The 18,091-nt window shown below is 42.6% G+C and overlaps 1 protein-coding gene across 13 annotated transcripts in view; it reads right to left on the reverse strand.

Moving 5' to 3' along the window:
- SMARCA2 (SWI/SNF related, matrix associated, actin dependent regulator of chromatin, subfamily a, member 2) overlaps positions 1 to 18,091 on the reverse strand; it is a 178,097-nt gene that overhangs the window by 6,419 nt on the left and 153,587 nt on the right. For 7 of the 13 annotated variants that reach the window (XM_054657899.2, XM_054657897.2, XM_054657901.2 and 4 more), the window contains 3 exons: positions 5,418 to 5,523; positions 4,835 to 4,936; positions 876 to 1,008 (listed from right to left, as the gene is read on the reverse strand). In XM_054657899.2, the coding sequence (XP_054513874.1) occupies positions 876 to 1,008; positions 4,835 to 4,936; positions 5,418 to 5,523 (341 nt within the window). Of the gene's footprint in view, positions 1 to 875; positions 1,009 to 4,834; positions 4,937 to 5,417; positions 5,524 to 16,658; positions 16,713 to 18,091 lie in introns of all 13 variants that reach the window. The other 6 variants (XM_054657898.2, XM_016960529.4, XM_054657895.2 and 3 more) reach the window with 1 other exon arrangement.

An 18,091-nucleotide genomic window follows, 5' to 3' on the forward strand; every position in this document is an offset into this window, starting at 1 on the left:
ACCCCTCTTCCCCTGGCAAAAAAAAAAAAAAAATTCTATGCAAAATGCACAGTTCCAACTCAGTTTGACAATTATTTTCTAAAGCTGTGATTCTCAAGGTGTGGTCCTTGGCCCAACATCATCAGTTCCCCCTGGGAATTTGCCAGAAATATGGATTCTACTGGATCAAACACTGGCATATTCTTCAAGCCCTCCAGGTCTGAGAACCACCATGGTAAAGAATAGAAGACAGGTGGCATTAGCAGCAGTGTTGTAGAAAACGTGTAGTAGGCTAATATTCAAAGGCAACATTCAGAAAGTGTTTGCAGGTCAGGTGTGGCGGCTTGTGCCTATAATCCCAGCACTTTGGGAGGCCGAGGCGGGTGGATCACGTGAGGCCAGGAGTTTGAGACCAGCCTTGCCAACATGGTGACACTCCATCTCTACTAAAAATATAAAAATTAGCCGGGCGTGGTGGCACATGCCTGTAATTCCAGCTACTCGGGAGGCTGAGGCAGGTGAATCACTTGAACCTGGGAGGCGGAGGTTGCAGTGAGCTAAGATCATGCCACTGCACTCCGGCCTGGGTGGCAGAGTGAGACCCTGTCTCAAAAATAAATAAATAAAAGAAATAAAACAGTGTTTGCTAGGAGCCCGGCCTATGCTAAACATTTTACATGCTTGGAGGTCATTTTTATGACCTCAGTTTTATAGATGAGAAAACTGAGCATGAGCAGGGATAAGGACATGGCCACCGGTTGCCCAGCAAGGACGAAGTGGAATAAGGGCTCCAATCCAGATCTGCCCCACTCTAAAGTCTTCTGTGAACATCTGTGGAGACAGCTATGCAGGTGAGGAGGGGCAAAGATGTAGAGGACCCGAATGTCTGGGCTTACCCTCGGACTCTGACTCTTCTTCATCTTCCTCTTCCTCCTCTTCATTGCTTTCATCCTCACTCTCTTCCTCTTTGGCAATTTTCTGCCGGGCACTCTTAAACACTGACTGTAAGACGATGGAGTCTTCATAGATCTAAATGGTCAAAGGAGCATCTGTTAAAACTGCAAGCTGAGGGCCTAAGATTTACCATGGCAGTGAACTCTTCCTTATGCAATACACCAGCTTAATTTATATGAATTTTAGTAGAAATGTCACCGTTAGCTTTTATGCCCACATGAAAACCCAGTAGCAAAACGCCAAGCCCAAATACAGACATATACCTTCATAGAGAAAGTCCAAATGCAGCTGAAATTATTTCAAAGTGCATGGATGCTTGGAGAATAGTAGATAAAATATCCTCATATTGGACAACGAAAATGGTATTTTTTAAAACCACGTTTCTTATTTGAATTGTTCTACCAAATGCTGTAGTAAGACTGTGGTAAAGCAATCTTCTTTAAAATGCAGTGCCCCTAGCAAGCGGGGGCTACTCCTTATTACTGAGTTTATCAGTAGCAGCCGATACTTATCCCATCAACACTCTATTTTTAATGGATACACATGTCTGAGCATGGCCCTGGGTAGGTGCTGAGAAAGAGATAAGTTCAAAAATGGTCCTCTTCCTCAAAAAATTGAAAATAGAACTACTATATGATCCAGCAGCCCCACTTCTGGGTATATAAAGAATCACAAGAGGCGTCTTGAAAAGACATTGGCACACCCATGTTCCTAGCGGCATTATTCACAATAGCCAAGAGGTGGAAGCAACCCAAGGGTCCATCGACAAATGAGTGGATAAGCAAGTATAGTCTATACATTTAATGGAATATTATTCAGTCTTAAAAAGGAAGGAAATCCTGTAACTGGAGGATATTATGCTAAGTCCATAAGTGCATGAGCCAGTCACAAAAAGACAAGTACTCTATGATTCTACTTATACGAAGTATCTAAAATAGGCAAATTCATAGAAACAGAAAGTGCCATGGTGGTTGCCAGGGGCTGGGGGAAGGAGGAGATGAGAGTTATTCACAGGCACACCGTTTCAGAGTTGCAAGATAAAAAAGTTCTAAAGAACTGTTGCCCATCAATGTGAATATACTTAACACTACTGAACTGTATACTGAAAAATTATGATAAATTTTGTTATGTCTATCAATCACAATGTTTTAAAAATTTAAAGGAAAATAAAACAACCCCTGCTCTTTAGGAACATATTCCTTCTATTGTAAAGAAGACCTACCCGTTCAAAAAAGTGACTGGGCAAATTGCAGTTTGCACCAAATGAACAATATAGGCAGTGAGTATGAGCGTGACAGAACAAAGGACCCGCGCGCGAGAGAGAGGATGGGACCATCAGGGCAGAATTTTCCAGAGACATCAGAGTTGAGCTGGATCTTAAAGGTGAGAAGAATTCCTTCAGCGGTGAGCAATGAGGGGCTTTTTAGAAAGGAAAACAAATGAGAAAGATGAGGAGGCAAGAATAAAAGAGATGCATCTGGGATTGTATTGATGTCAATTTTCTGCTTAAGATATTGTCTTGGGCCAGGTGTGGTACTCACGCCTGTAATCCTAGCACTTTAGGAGGCTGAGGTGGGTAGATCACGAGGTCAGGAGTTCGAGACCAGCCTGGCCAACATGGTGAAACCCCCATCTCTACTAAAAAAAATACAAAAATTAGCCGGGCGTGGTGGTGCACGCCTTAATCCCAGCTACTCGGGAGGCTGAGGCAGAAGAATTGCTTGAACCCAGGAGGCAGAGGTTGCAGCGAGCCGAGATGGCACCACTGCACTCCAGCCTGGGCAACAGAGTGAGACTCCATCTCAAAAAAAAAAGATATTATCCTATGTTTTGCAAGATGTTTCCATCTTGAGAAGTAAAAGGTACACAGAATCTCTCTGTACTGTATCTTACAACTGCATGTGAGTCTAGAATGATCTTAAAGAGTAAAAGAAATGTAACTGGGGAAGCAGGTGATCACAGTATCAGTCTGAATGGACTATGGGCTGTTTAGATTGAGGAGTAGCAGATGAAGCTAAAGACTTACGTTAGACCTCAGCAAGCAGTCTACAGAGATGAAATTCATTCTAGACAGTGCAGGGGAACCTCAAAGGTTGGGAAGAGAGGCAGTAAATGAACAGGATAGGAAGGTGGCTAGAGAAAGACAAATTAGTGTCCAGATGGCCTGGGGGAGAAACCAGTCAAGAGGCCACTTAACACCTTATTTCAGTTGTGAGACAGTCAGAGTGAAAACAGACAGGAAGGTTGTAGAAAAAAGGACAGGATGTATATCATAATAATGCCATATTGACATAAAGAATCCAAATATCTATCCAGAGACTAAAACAAACTGTCATTCACAAAACCTTCTTTGTTGATTCTTCTATTTTCTATGTCCTGGCTTCAAGCTTAACTTTTTCCTTGGAGAGTGTCTTGAGTAACAGAAGGCTTGCTTTCAAGACCTCCTGTTTTGGTCAAGATACTACTAATATTAACTTGGAAATGTTTAAGTCTGAAGATTTCTCTATTCTCCTGTTTGATGACTGAAATTGATGTGCAGGCACAAGGGTATGATCAGGAAACAGGCTTAAGGAATTTAAAGGTGGTTTGACACTGCATTGGTTGAGGGGTACATCTTTGTCTTTTTCTTTCTTCTTCATGGGTCTGAAGGCATCAGGCCAGAAATACAGACAGGAAAAAAAATCCTACATAAGGTGACAGTAATTGAGGTGTAATTAAAATGAAAGTGCCCTCCCCTTGGTTATTTTAATAAATTCAGTTCATTTATATACTCTTAGAATTGTTGACTGTGGAGAAGGGGAGTAAAGAGAATTGCAACTGGGCTGATAAAAAGGATTAAAAAGCAATTAGAGGCAGTGTTTCTTTTTTTCCTATAGTTTGTTTTGTCTTAAATTCTAGTAGTTTCAGCTCCTGATTCAAGAGTACAATCAGAAAAATAAAGGTAAACATAATCAAATATACAATCTCCAAAAAAGCAAAAATGGTACTGCCAGCCTTTCAGCATTACCTTCAATGATTTACTTGAATCCCTCCTCTAATTAGAATATAAGCTTTGAGGCCTGGCACAGTGGTGCACACCTGTAATCCCAGCACTTTGGGAGGCCGAGGTGGGCAGATCACCTGAAGTCAGGAGTTCAAGACCAGCCTGGCCAACATGGTGAAACCCCGTCTCTACTAAAAATACAAAAATTTGCCTGGCGTGGTGGCACATGCCTGTAATCCCAGCTACTCAGGAGGCTAAGGCAGGAGAATCCCTTGAACCAGGGAGGTGGAAGTTGCAGTGAGCCGAGATCATGCCACTGCACTCCAGCCTGGGCGAGACTCCATCTCGAAAAAAAAAAATATATGCTTTGAGGCTGGGTGTGGTGGCTCACGCCTGTAATCCCAACACTTTGGGAGGCCGAGGCAGGCGGATCACCTGAGGTCAGGAGTTGAAGACCAGCCTGGCCAACATGGTGAAACTCCATCTGTACTAAAAATACAAAAATCAGCCAGGCATGGTGGTGGGTGCCTGTAATCCCAGGTACTTGGGAGGCTGAGAGCAGAAGAATGGCTTGAACCTGGGAGGCGGAGGTTGCCATGAGCCGAGAAGGCACCACTGCACTCCAGCCTGGGAGACAGTGAAATTCTGCCTCAAAAAAGGAAAAAAAAAAAAAAAAAAAAAAAAAGAATATAAGCTTTGAAAAGAAGTGTGAGTAGGCGCTAGCACAGCTGTGGTACAAAGGTAATTTGAAGATGCCAAAGCCTCTATTTTCTTACACAGGTAGCAAGGAACATAGGCTTTTAGTTATTTTTCTTCTGCCAGTAGCAATGATTCAAAAGGTAGAAAATGAAATATTTTACTTAAAAAGAACAATGGGCACATTTACAGTTAAGAACTTTTAGACAACTTAAGACAGACCTGGGATCCCTCCAGGTTGAACGTCTGAGCGTTGTGACAGAGAAGCATGACATCCTTCTCCAGGTCGCCTAGGCTCCGGTACTTATGATTACGGATCCTTTCCTGATGGAAATTTTGGAGAAAATGGAGAAAAAAAAAATAAGAGGGAGAGGAAAATTCAGCGATCATTACTTAGTTAACAAAGCCTGCTTTTCCCTTTGTCTTCACAGCATAAAGCCCTGCCAGGGATCTGGGACTGCATAACCCCAGGGGGCGCCATTCACCAAGTCCACCCTCCCACTCCCACTGTCATTCCTTTTGCCAAGGAGGAGCATATGATGGGAAACGAGAAGAGCAATAATGTGGGCAGGGGGAGCAGGGAGCAGGGAGCCTGAAAGCTCTTCAATAAAATGCAACATAACATGAGCTCTCAACATGATTAAGTAACACTCACGGAAAAGCACAAGGACATCCCAACCTTTCCTGTGGCGAGCCCTGGGTACGCATCAGTGGCGGTCAGCTCCAACTACAACCATTTCAATGACTTTACACTGCTCCTTTATTTACTTGAAGAATAAAGTTAGTTGGTAAACAAAATATCTACCTTTATTTTTTTGAAATCCACTGGCTTCCTAATTAATTCATAGTATTCTGGTAATTCTTTCCTTGAAGGTAACTGAATGAAGACTTCACTGAGCTGTCGCCCCGAACTGTAGGATGGGTGAAACAAACAAAAACAAGCCACATCAAACATTACTGAGGAAAGGTTTTATTTTTATTTATTTCAGAAAATGTCAACAAAGTAAATTATATTCCACGCATATAGATATGGAGCTTTTTAAGTCAGGAAAAAATCCCACAACTCTACTGGAGATTAATGTCCCTTGTGATAATTTTAAAATCACAGTAAAATACAATTTGGTCCCCACTTCTGTCACACATACGATATGGGAAATACACTGTGGATTTCCCTTTCAGAGCAAATATATCTCTTTATTTTGATAGAAATATTTAAAATATCCTTGTTAGCTAAAAATTTCATTTTTAAATGAATTGGTAAATATATATGTATATATATACACATACATATATATAAAAATATACATATTTAAACATTTTATTGCCCTACTCCTTTGTTTTCAAATTCACATTGTATTTAGAAAGTAACTCAAAATAATATGTTAGAATATACTCTGGAAACTCAAGTGAAAAGCCTTCGTACGTACCTACTGGCTGACTATTTTCTTGGTCTTATTCCTTTAGGGTATTTTCCATACTGTAAACCACACATACCTTTATTATTCCTTGCCAGAGGAACCCCTTCATCTTGCCTAACTGCCATTGTGTGTGTGTAAAGCAATTTGGGTGAAAGAAGAACATGTTTCACAAGTTTAAGTGTGGATGCTTCACATTTCTGGGATTAGTGCTGTACCCTCCCCCAAATTCATGGTAGGTTTATTTGAAAGCAGGTTTAATAGCAACAAATGCTTAGCATTTTTGTAATTTTCAAACACAGGCTACAAAGCATATGAGCTTTTAACATCACTTACTGTTGGAAGCAGACGTGGTTAAAGGCACAAAGAAATTCACAATTTAGGTTCAAGATCCTAATATCTGATTTGGTCTACTCAGATCAGTAACAGCTTGTGGTGTGTGATACAGTCATTTTTCACAAAAGTCTCACTCCCCTTATGATGCCGTCTCTACTTCCTTTGTGAAGCCAGAAGTATCAAAAATTAATCATAAATCGCTGCCATAAAAATTTCAGAAGGTGATTCTAGGAGCTTGTGAGAATACTAGAAGGCAGTGGCAAAGCATGAGTGACAATATGCTGTTTTAATCCACAGTCCCAGTTGTATAATTAAAAAGTAATCATAATGACAGTTATCATAAAAAAGGCATGCGCAGTAACTCAAACAGTTGCTTGGCAACCAGTGGAAAAAATGCTGAAGTGCAAAGAGGCCTGCATAAATTAACCGAAAATCCTCTGTCAAAGAGATGGGCTAGTTTTTCTGCTACACTGGGTCATCGTTTTTGTTTTATTTTTTTAATGCACATACGGGCCTCACGAATACGAAAATCAGGGGTGAACACAAGAGGTTTAAGAAGACTGCATTTTACTCAGGAATTGGATTTTTGGATCACTGTAGCAAGAAGCAAGGTGTTCTCTCACCCTCTCAACCACCCCTACCCCTCACGTCTCTTCGAGAAATGCGTCCGTACTTCCCTAACTTATGCCACATAGTGTATGACAAGAACTATTTTATTTACCATCACCTTCAACACAGGGCCACCATTTCTGGTCTGTTCTTTTCCTACCATTCAGAGATTTATACACCCAGACATTTTATCTGTTTGAAAAGGTGCCTATGAAATGCAATGAGAGTAATTTGTAGAGAGCAACTTGCTTAAACTTAGCATTCTTTATCACCTAGCGGCAACCCAAAAGTCAGACCTCTCTGTAATCGCGGATTTAACACCTGACCCTCCCGCAGTGACACATCTTCATGGTGTCATCTTCTACACTGCCAACAGATGGTGTCATTTTTCTATTGATGGATTACAGGCACATCTCTGTACACCTGTGATGGACATACTCTTAATTTTAACTGTGCTACTGGTGAAATAAGAAATAAGCAGTTTGTGACCAATAGTGCAACAAAGCTCTAAGGGGTAAGGCTAAAACAATCTAGGTATGACCTCTCTGTCTTCAGTAAGACCCTAAAAATTCTAAACCCCATAAGGAGACAAGTCCAGAGTTCTCTATGCTCATAAAGAAGAGAGCTGAATGCTCTGAGACTTGGGGCCAATACTGCAAAATGAGAAACAAACACATTTATTCTGTTTAAAAAAATAAAGGCTCACTGGACTTAATATGCCTACCCCACTTTCTTTTTTCCTCTCCTAAGAATAAAGGACAAAGGCAAAAGCAGGACCTGGAAGTTACCTATGGAAGACTTCTTGGGATATGTTGTTTCCAGCATCACTGAAATATCTCAGAGTCTGGCTTCCAAAGCCCTCCAGGATATGTCCTCATTCTCTAAAAACCCAACTGGTACCACCAACACCCTTCTCTTCTAGTCAGGAGAGTCTCTACTGTGTACCCCCAACCTTCATGGGCAATCCCCTCTTTATGACCCATTCCAGGTCTCCAGGCCTGACCTATCTCTCACTCCATAGCTGGAAAGGTCTCTGTGGTTTTTTCCCCTCTCCAAGTATTTCCTTATCCATCCAGGACCAAGAACCCATTGTCCATAAAAATGGAGGAAATTCTCCTAAATATCAACTACACTTACTCTCAGTCCCCTCATTGCTCAGAACCTAATTCTTCCATGTGTGTTATTGTTTCTCTCCTCCCTACAGGGTGGGGTTCTCTTACAGACATCAAACTCATCCCCCTCCCTCCCAGAGCAAGGGATTGGATGGCCAGCTTCGGCAGACAAAGCCAGGAGGTCCTGGGCAGTACCTAGCTTCCACATTACCTATAGAATACATTGAGGTAGCACGAACACTTGCTGGAGTAATTTATTTTTTTTCCTAAATTACAGGTTAAAAGAAAAGTAGACAAACAAAAAAGGAAGTGAAGCAGCCTGACAGTTTTGAATTCTTGTCATTTCTTTCTCTAATTTGAGCGGAGCGAGGGCTTTTTTTTAATACACCTTTTGAAATGTGGTGGTTTTCTATGCACCACCCTGCCCCCGGCCAGAAAGTTGCTTTTTTCCTTTTTAAGTACAGAACAATAGTCTAATTGTACAATGTTGTTTACAGAAGGTGTTCTGTTTCTGTTGAAATGCTTATCCTATCCCAAGGTGTTTTCCATTATGTCATTTTACACAATTTAAGGCCTAAATATAAATTGCTACTTGGAAAGTACACTACTTCCCAGACAAAAATGAGACCCCCTCCCCAAGACCACTGATGGCCTGTGACATCGGATGGATTTTACATAATGATCTACCTCAGGCTAGAAAGTATGGCTCTGATGAGACATGGGGTAAGTGGGGGGAGGGGTACAACTTGAAATACAAGTTTAAAGGCACTCACTGGTCTTACAGTTCACAGGCGTTGGTGGACAAGAACCTCTCCTCTTCATGGAAGTGAAAAGACACCGCGACGTGGCCATGAGACCATAGAGTACGAGATGGAAAAGAGCCACATACCACTGTGCAAGTGGTAGTTTGAACTCCTGCGTGCATGGCTTATATACACACACTACTGAGATTTAATTTGTTATGCTTCATCTGGGAACCGTTTTTTTTTTTTTTTTCCTCATTACCTCCACAAACCAAAGGGCATTTTTCTCATTACCTCCACAAACCAAAAGTATAATTCCACATCTATACTATGACTCTAAACTGGTGACTGCATACATTATAAACTTTACATAAATGTCAGCTTTAGCTTTGATTATATTTTAGGCTTAGAGACATGCTGAAGGCTGATATGCTAGTTAAGAAATCTACTTCTGGCTGGGCACGGTGGCTCATGCCTGTAATCCCAGCACTTTGGGAGGCAGAGGCGGGTGGATCACCTGAGGTCAGGAGTTCGAGACCAGCCTGACCAACATGGAGAAACCCCCTCTCTACTAAAAACACAAAATTAGCTGTGCGTGGTGGCGCATGCCTGTAATCCCGGCTACTAGGGAGGCTGAGGCAAGAGAATTGCTTGAACCCAGGAGGCGGAGGTTGTGGTGAGCTGAGATCGCGCCACTGCACTCCAGCCTGGGCAACGAGAGCGAAACTCAGTTTCAAAAAAAAAGAAATCTACTTCTAGAATACTGGTTACGTCTTTTAATGATTTTTTTTTTCCAGGACCAGGCGAAAATTGATAATTAGTGAGGGTCTTTTGTTTTATGGTTTTTCTTTTTTACCTGCTCAAGCTGATCTGTTGACCAGAATACCTAATAGATACTGCTGAGAAAGAAATCGTAACCATAGCTGAAATAAATTGTTTATATTAATAAGGGTAAAAATGTGACTATCTTACTTCAATTAGAAAATGACGTCATGATTTAGAATACTCACTTGAGTTGGAAGGATTTTACAGAAAAGCTATCACAATCCTAAAGGAATCAAACATAGCAAAATCGTTTGGGAAGAAAACTTTAAAAATTGGGTCAACACTGCAGGGCAGTAGGTGAAGTGTGCTGCTTCTTTTCAGGTTCAGGTTCCTATGAAGTTTAATATCAATCATTGAAGAACTTACTAGACCACATTAGTGCCCCTCCTTATCAAGAGAGCCTGCAGAAACCTGAGCCAGTCGTGAAGCAGGTGTTACAAGCATCTGCACTCCATATCTGCTACTGAGATCTCTCCTCTCAGCCTTATTGAGTATTGATTGGTGATAATTCCTAACAAGTTTGGAAATATAATCACCTAGACCCTTGAAGCAAGAGCAAAACAGGGTGGGATGGGAGTAGACTTGTTTTGGTCATGGAATTAGTAGCTGTTAAAATCACCCCAATGTTGGGGCACAGTGGCTCACACCTGCAATCCCCGCACTATGGGAGGCTGAAGCAGGCTGATCACTTGAGCTCACGAATTCAAGACCAGCACAGACAACATGGAGAAACCTCATCTCTACAAAAAAAAAAAAAATACAAAACTTAGCCAGGCGTGGTGGCATGTGCCTGTAGGCCCAAGCTACTTGGGAGGCTGAGGTGAGAGGATTGCTTGAGCCCAGGAGGCAGAGGTTGCAGCAAGCTGAGATCATGCCCCTGCAGTCCAGCCTGGTCAACAGAGCTGGCTTTGTCTCAACACCACCAAAAAAATCACCCTAACAGTCATAAAGGACTATAGATAAATAATGTCCCTGAGTTACCAAGACAAACAAAGTTCCCTGTTAGGAGACTGAAAAGGGTTCACTCAGCTCAATAAGAAAGGCACCAAGACTTTGTCTAGAGTCTTAAAAACAATCACACTCTGATGCATGATTTTACTTTTGTTAATCTACTCTGGGCTGAAACAGATAATCATCAAGATGTTCATGACAGGATTACTTAAAATAAATAACTCAAAGCAGCCAAAACGTTTAACAGTTGTGGAAAGAACAAGAAATAGAATGCAAGAGAGTCTAAAATTATGTATTTTAAAGAAAAAAATGCTTGTTACGTCATTATAAAAAAAAAAAAAACAAACAACAGGCCGGGCGCGGTGGCTCACGCCTGTAATCCCAGCACTTTGGGAGGCCGAGGCAGGTGGATCACCTGAGGTCAGGAGTTCAAGACCAGCCTGACCAACATGGAGAAACCTCATCTTTACCAAAAATTTAAAAATTAGCCGAGTATGGTGGCGCATGGCTATAATCCCAGCTACTCAGGAGGCTGAGGCAGGAGAATCACTTGAACCCAGGAGGCGGACGTTGCAGAGAGCCGAGATTGTGCCATTTGCACTCTAGCTTGGGCAACAAGAGCGAAACTTCATCTCAAAAAACAAACAAAAAACCCCCCAAAAACAGAGGATATCAAATTGTAGTGCAGTACAACTTCAACCTCAACAAGGATTTTAAAAAGGCATTGAAAAACGACCAGAAGGAGATATGCCAAAGCATAATGAAAAATAATAATGTATTCTTATTCACCAAAATGAAGATTTATGATTGAATATAATTTAGAACCATTTTATCCATAAATAAAGTAGGTCCCAACAAACACTTTAATTGGGTTACCTTCATTGAAAACATGCCATAAGTCAAATGTCTAATTTTATTTTTCCAAAGAAATGATGTTTAAGGATCATAGGACCAACCTTTATTTTTATCACCATAAACAGCACGTTTTACCAACCGGCACTTTTTAACTATCACATGAAGCCAAACAAATAGAAGAATACAATTATTACACAAAAGTTTTAATATGTTATATGTTGCAACCATCAGAATCTTCTGTTCAGTTTCTATGCATTTCTTCAGGATTCTCCCATTGCATTTATTACTACAAAGCAAAGGTGCTTGAAACAGGACATAAGATCCAGAGAGTGTTTTTGTGTGTGTATTGTCGGGGGTAGGGGGGACAAGCATTTTGAAAAAATGTTTTTGAGATTTGTCAGCTATCACTCAGCTTTTGGAAATACTGTCTTTGGATGGCTACTTTTCTACCCTCTTTCTCACTTGACGTTTCATAATAGTGGGTGCAGGTACAGAACTCCACTGCCCATCTGACTAAATGTGATGACAGACAGACACTGGATGACCTGCAGCTTCCTTAGCCAGCCATTTCTAGTTTTTCCCACCCCACCTTGTAGACGTTACACGCGCTCATGACTCAAGGCGTCCCTGTCTTTCAAAATGTAAGAACCCACGTTCCCTTCTATCATGTCCTATGATCCTTTCCTGCCTCTCCATTTCCTTTGTTTTTTTTTTTTTTTTTTTTTGAGAGAGGGTCTCACTCTGTCCCCCAGGCTGGACTGCAGTAGCACGATCAGGGCTCACTGTAGCCTCGACCTCCCAGGCTCAAGCGATCCTCCCATCTCAGCCTCCTAAGTAGCCGGGACTGCTGGAGTATGCCACCACACCCAGCTAATTTTTGCATTTTTGTGGAGACAGGGTTCCGTCATCTTGCCTAGGGTGGTCTCGGACTCCTGAGCTGAAGCAATCCGCTTGCCTCGGCCTCCCAAAGTGCTGGGAATTACAGGTGTGAGCCACTGTGCCTGGCCTTTGCTTCCCCATTTCTTAACGGTAAAATGCTTTAAAGCTTTTGGCTGAATTGCGACCAAATTAAAAAGCACAAAGCTTCTGCAGACAAAATCAAATGCCTCTCCATCTGTGCCCAAGTCCCACACGTTGCTTTGTTAAATGGGTGGGTCGTGGCAGGCACCGGAGTGCTGCTTTTTCCTACAATGGCTGTTTTAATAAATTCTCAAGGAAGACATATCAGCTGTGATTCTAAAGGAATGAGACAGATTTTTTTCCCCCATTAATATACAAGGACATATATATATATATATATATATATATATATATATATATATCCAAATAACTGTGATCTCTCAAAGCAATCCATTTTTAATCAAAACGTTTATAGAGTGGTTTGGAAAACAGTGTGTCAGCCCTGTAAGAAAATCCATTTTGTTATTTCCAGCTGAGCCTCCTTCCCTTCCTTCAGAGACGGGTCCTTTATGCTGGTGTTGGCCTGGAGCTTGAGAGGCAGAGACCCTGGAAAGAGGGGCTTCAGGGCCAGGCTAATGCTGGAAGATAAGGGGAAGCATTCTGTGTCTCGGAAAACAGACGGACTAAGTTTATTTGTGGGCTGCCCACCTGCTGTACGTGGGCATAACTGGCTGAGCACCATAAATAAGTATCGAGTCACCAAGAGTCAAAGCAGCCTGTTTCAGTAAACATTTAAAGTATCAATATTTGTAATGAGGGCAAAATAAAGCACTGGAGTCCACATCTCCGAGCAGATTCTCTCTGCACTAAATGTAATATTTGGGCTCTAATTCAGCATTTCCCAAAGTGTGCTCCACAGAACACTAGCTTAATGGATTAGTAACAGTGTCCCGTGAAAAGGGGGTTCTTTGGTCAAATAAGTTTGGGAGATGCTGGGTTAAGCAGTTGAACAGCTGACTTTATAGCAAGACTTCCCAGGGCCTCTGGCTGTACTGGAAATCTCCAAGAAGGAGTAGCAAGGCTAGAGTTGGAAGAACTCACTCTGGGAAGCATCATGAAATGCTCATGCACCAGACAATGCATGAGGCGCTGACCTCAGGAGGCTGCTACTCTACACGATAAACTGTCACTTGATTCTGGGCCCAAACTATCAGAAACAGAGAATGAATGAAAAAAAAAGGTGCTTCACCTACACCTAAAATTTCCTAAAAGTGTATCTAATTGGTCACAGTGCTATTTCATGGTAATTTCTCTATAATGAAATTAGAGCCACTAAATGCACAGGTGCTTGGGCTTGAGAGCTATCATTACAGCCTCTCGCTCTTATTTAAAGTAATACAAGATGTCTGGTACTAAAAATAAATTTTGCCTAAAAGAGCCTGTTGGCTGGTGCTGAAAGAGCAGTCAATACTAACAACATAATCACAACATCAAGGGCTGCTAATGGCCAAGTAGAGAGTTCAGCTGTCCTGTGATGGTGTATGCAGGGCCAGGTAACTACATACATGCACATGTGCACACACACATACACACAAGTGCCTTCACACACACCAATTTTCCTGCCACCTTCATTTCTGTAAATGGCACCGCTGTTCACTGATCACTCAGGACAGAGATTCAAGAGCTATGTGAGTTCTCTTCCTCCTCCTCCTCTTCCTCCTCTCCTTACACATCCAGACTGCCCCTAAGTCTTGTCAATCCTACCTCTGAGTATTCCCTTGTCTTCCTACCTACTGCCACTTCCTTATTTGAAGGACTATCTTCCTCCACGACCAGACAACATTCTCCTAATGTATATGCCTCCTTCGCTCCATCCTTCACAGACTATCAGTGACATTTCCCAACACAAATCTCACTGTATCCCCATGATCCTCTCTTGGCTATCTACTTTCCACTGCAGGGCTGATGTCGGCTCCCTGGGTGTCGCCTCCCCTCTCCCACATGACAGACATCACACACTGGTCCCTGCACGCTCACGCCCAGAACTCAGGTGTGCTCTCCGTTGGTCTCCTTGAAACAGTGCTCCTAACAGTGACTGCGATGACTACAGGTTGCCCTCAAGACCCCACTCCTAGAAGGGTACATCAAAATTCCTCCTCAGCTTGGTGTTCAAGGCCCTCCGGGATCTGTTCTCAGGCTTCTCCAGCCTCATCCAGGCTGTCCTAGTCTTCCTTTGTCTCCAATGAGCTGGTCACACTGAGATGGTGTAGTCTTTCCCAGCCTCCATGACTGCATCCCCCATTCCCGCACACACCACCACAAGCTCTGCCCCCCGACCCATCCTCCCTTCACCCGTCTGTTTGAGAAACTCCCACTCTGCTCACAGCCAGTTAGAAGCGCTCTCCACTCCTGCCCCATCCCTTCCCATCCCGCCCTGTGTATATGTGTCATTCATACCAGGTACTTGCATTATTTGTTGACATAGCTCTTTCCAATTGTGCTTTAAATAACTCCATTTAATTCATTTTTCTTTTCCATTTTCAGTACTTACAAAGAGCCTCTTTTGACCACTGAAGCAAAGATTTTTTGAAAACTCTTCTGAAGAAAGGGTTAATTCATCATAATACAATCTCCAAACACCACGTTGTCAGCTGAGGCTTATGGGAAAAGGAAGTGTGTGTGACAGACAGCAAGGGACAAGACAGACTCCAGAGTGCCCTGAGGAAGCAAACACCAAGCCCATTGCTATATCTCTGGAAATTACAGTTTAAATGTGTCTTTAGTGAAAATGAATTTATCTAGTTCCTAACCATATACCGTCATGTCATCTCCCCTCAAAAAGCCTGGGCATGGCACTGGGGACTTGCAATAAATAGCCTTTAAAGTTACTGATCTACTTTTCATGGTCACATGACCATCTTGATGGAAGAGGGGAAAGAGGGAAAGGAGCTCCTGCCTGTCCCTGTTTCCTGGGCGGGGCATTTCGCTTCCATCATGCCATTTAGCCATAAGGCCTCCTTTCTAGGTATTAGGGGTGGAAATATTTACCCAAGTTGGTTGATTATTTAAACTGCCCAAACTTATGAAGTCAACTATTTGTTGTTTCAATCTCCAAGTCAGAATCCAGACTGAGTTCTTTCTCATAATGGCAAATACAGAACAAAATTCCTGACGTTTCTCAATGGACATTATAGTTTACGTGCCTGGTTTCCAGGATGAGTCATTGTTTACTGGACTGCAATAAGAAATATCAAAAATTGACAATCTTGCCCGACAGTTTCATCTCCACACAAAAATGGATAAGTATAAGTATAAATCACCGCTAGTTTTTAATCTCCTTATATAAAGAAGAATACCACAACCAGTGATCTGTGTTCATTCTGAAGTACACGATACATCCTCAATTCTCTCTCTCCAGTCTTACACTGGATCCTATGCTGGTGGAAAAAATGTTGTAAAGGATGTTATTGGGTCAGCTGAAAAAACTGAAATATGGATGGTAAAGCACTGTATCAACTTTTTTTTTAAGTACAGGTTGACTGAAATGGAGAAAGAAATGTTATCTCTCTTATATTAATAAGAGCTCCTAGCCTTGGCGTATCATGCACATCCATCTCTCCAGCTCAACCAATGTCATCTAATATTCACACTATCTCTAGGAGAAAAGCATTTCTGCTTTCTACCCAACAGAAGCAAAGGCACACAGAGGTTGAAAGAGACTGGCTTTAGATGCTTGGGACTACACACAACAGGCAGGCCCAGGAGTCACACCCTGAAACCCAACCCATCACACAAACAAGAGACAACTCAGCAATTGCCCTCTGCATGCCATGATCAACTCTGGAATGCAGACACAGCGTGAACATGCACGCTTCTTCATGTCTCGCAGGAGATCAAGTCACTACAGGTGCTTTGCATTAAGCTTCTAAACCAAGACAGCACAGAGTTAAAGAGGCCCAAGGAACACACAACAGAAGCTGCGCTGGAAGGGAGGGGGAAGCAACAGAAACCCATCTCCAAGATGCTGCAGTTAGGGCGGGCTTTCCAGGAGATCCCAATACCCTTGTAAGGAGTGCATGTATAGAATTGACACAGCCAGATTAAAATACAGCACCAACAACTTCAGAAGCCATGACAGCTGTTTAAGAGTATCTGTGCCTCTATCCCACACTCCAAGTAGGGGTGATCAGGAGGTGACCGAAGAAATTTGCTTCCAAAGGCCGATCCTATGATTCAATCTGTTTCACGTAACGAGGGATACCTGTATTTAGAGATAGGGGAATACAAGACAGATCCTGACCTGTTTCCTTCTATTTCCAACTGAGAATTACTGGGCACCTTCTCCACGTTACACCTGCGGTAGAGTAGAAAGAACACTAGAGTCAGAAGACCTGGGTTGTCATCCCCGCCCGGATCCTTCTTCCTAGGCTGGGTGACCTGGCCTAAGTCATTTTACTCTCCAAGCCTCAGTCTCCTCACCAACCTGCCTTGTTAGGAAGATTACACGGGGTTATGTTTGGAACCTCATTCGGAAAAATAACATAGTTCTCTAAAAATGGTGGGGGAAGTGGATTTCCTAACCTTTCTGGGATTTTCCTACTTCCGTCACACACAGAAATTCCTGTTACCCTGTTCCCTCTATACATGTTCCATTCACTGTTCCAGAAGGTGGAAGACAGGCAGCCACTGGCTAGAGGTGCGTGTGATCTTGGGAAGGTAGTGCTAGTCTATCTGAGTTTAGCCCCTCATTTGTAAAATGGGGGAAATACTTACCTCAGAAAGTTATAAAAATTAAATAGGATAAAGTGCTTTCTTACAGTAGCCTGCACAAAGAAGGTATTCCAAGCATCAGCCAATTTGGGTCTGAACACCATCTAACTAGTCAGCTCTGCTTCCAAGAGCTCTATTCCTTTTCGATAGATCACTGAATTCATGATCTTTAGTGGGAAATGAAAATAAACCACCACCTGGCGTCTTGGGCACTTCTACAAGCCTCTAGAAAAGCCTCTTCAGTTGAGGATTTTTGAAACTGCTAGGTTGGTGTCCCTTTTTGTGGTGGCAGGGAAGCAGCTGCCAGGTTTCACAGATCCTGGGAAGACCCTCCATACCCTCTAGATCTCCCTCCAGGTGTAGACAGCACCCTTTGGCATTCACAGCCTATGCCTGTCCACGTATAAATCCCTTCTCGGAGTTACTGCCCCATTGTGCTTTAGAGTCAGTGGGGGGTCGGGGTGTTGCAGGAAAAGCATAAACCCATAAACAAATCAACAGAGGGGTGGAAGCGCATGTGCTCTCTTCAAAATATACAGAATTCTTTGGAATGTCTGAAATGTAAGGAGAGCTGGGAGGGGTGCATTGGAAAAAAAAGTTGGGAAGATCCGAAGGTTCAGACTGTGGAAGATAACAATTCTCCTACGCTAAGAAGTCTGGTCATCATCGGGTAGGCAGCGGGCCGCTGTGAAGAGCTCTAAAGTTACAACATGAAATGACAAGTTAGATGCCTCAGAAAGAAGCCAGGACAGGAAGAGACTGGAGGCAGGGCACGCAGTCCACCCTGCAGCTTGCCAGGCCAGGCCAGCAGTGCAAGGGCCTCAGGAAGACACAGTGTGAGGAGGCAGATGAACGGGTGTCTTGTAGGGACAATTAGGAGCAGGTTGAGGGGACTCTGAGTGTCAGCAATAAGGCACAGAATTGGGAAAGTGTTTATTATTTCACTTTTAGGACCTTGGGCTA

Source organism: Pan troglodytes, chromosome 11 (genome assembly GCF_028858775.2).
Source record: "Pan troglodytes isolate AG18354 chromosome 11, NHGRI_mPanTro3-v2.0_pri, whole genome shotgun sequence".
Classification (NCBI taxonomy): Eukaryota; Metazoa; Chordata; class Mammalia; order Primates; family Hominidae; genus Pan; species Pan troglodytes.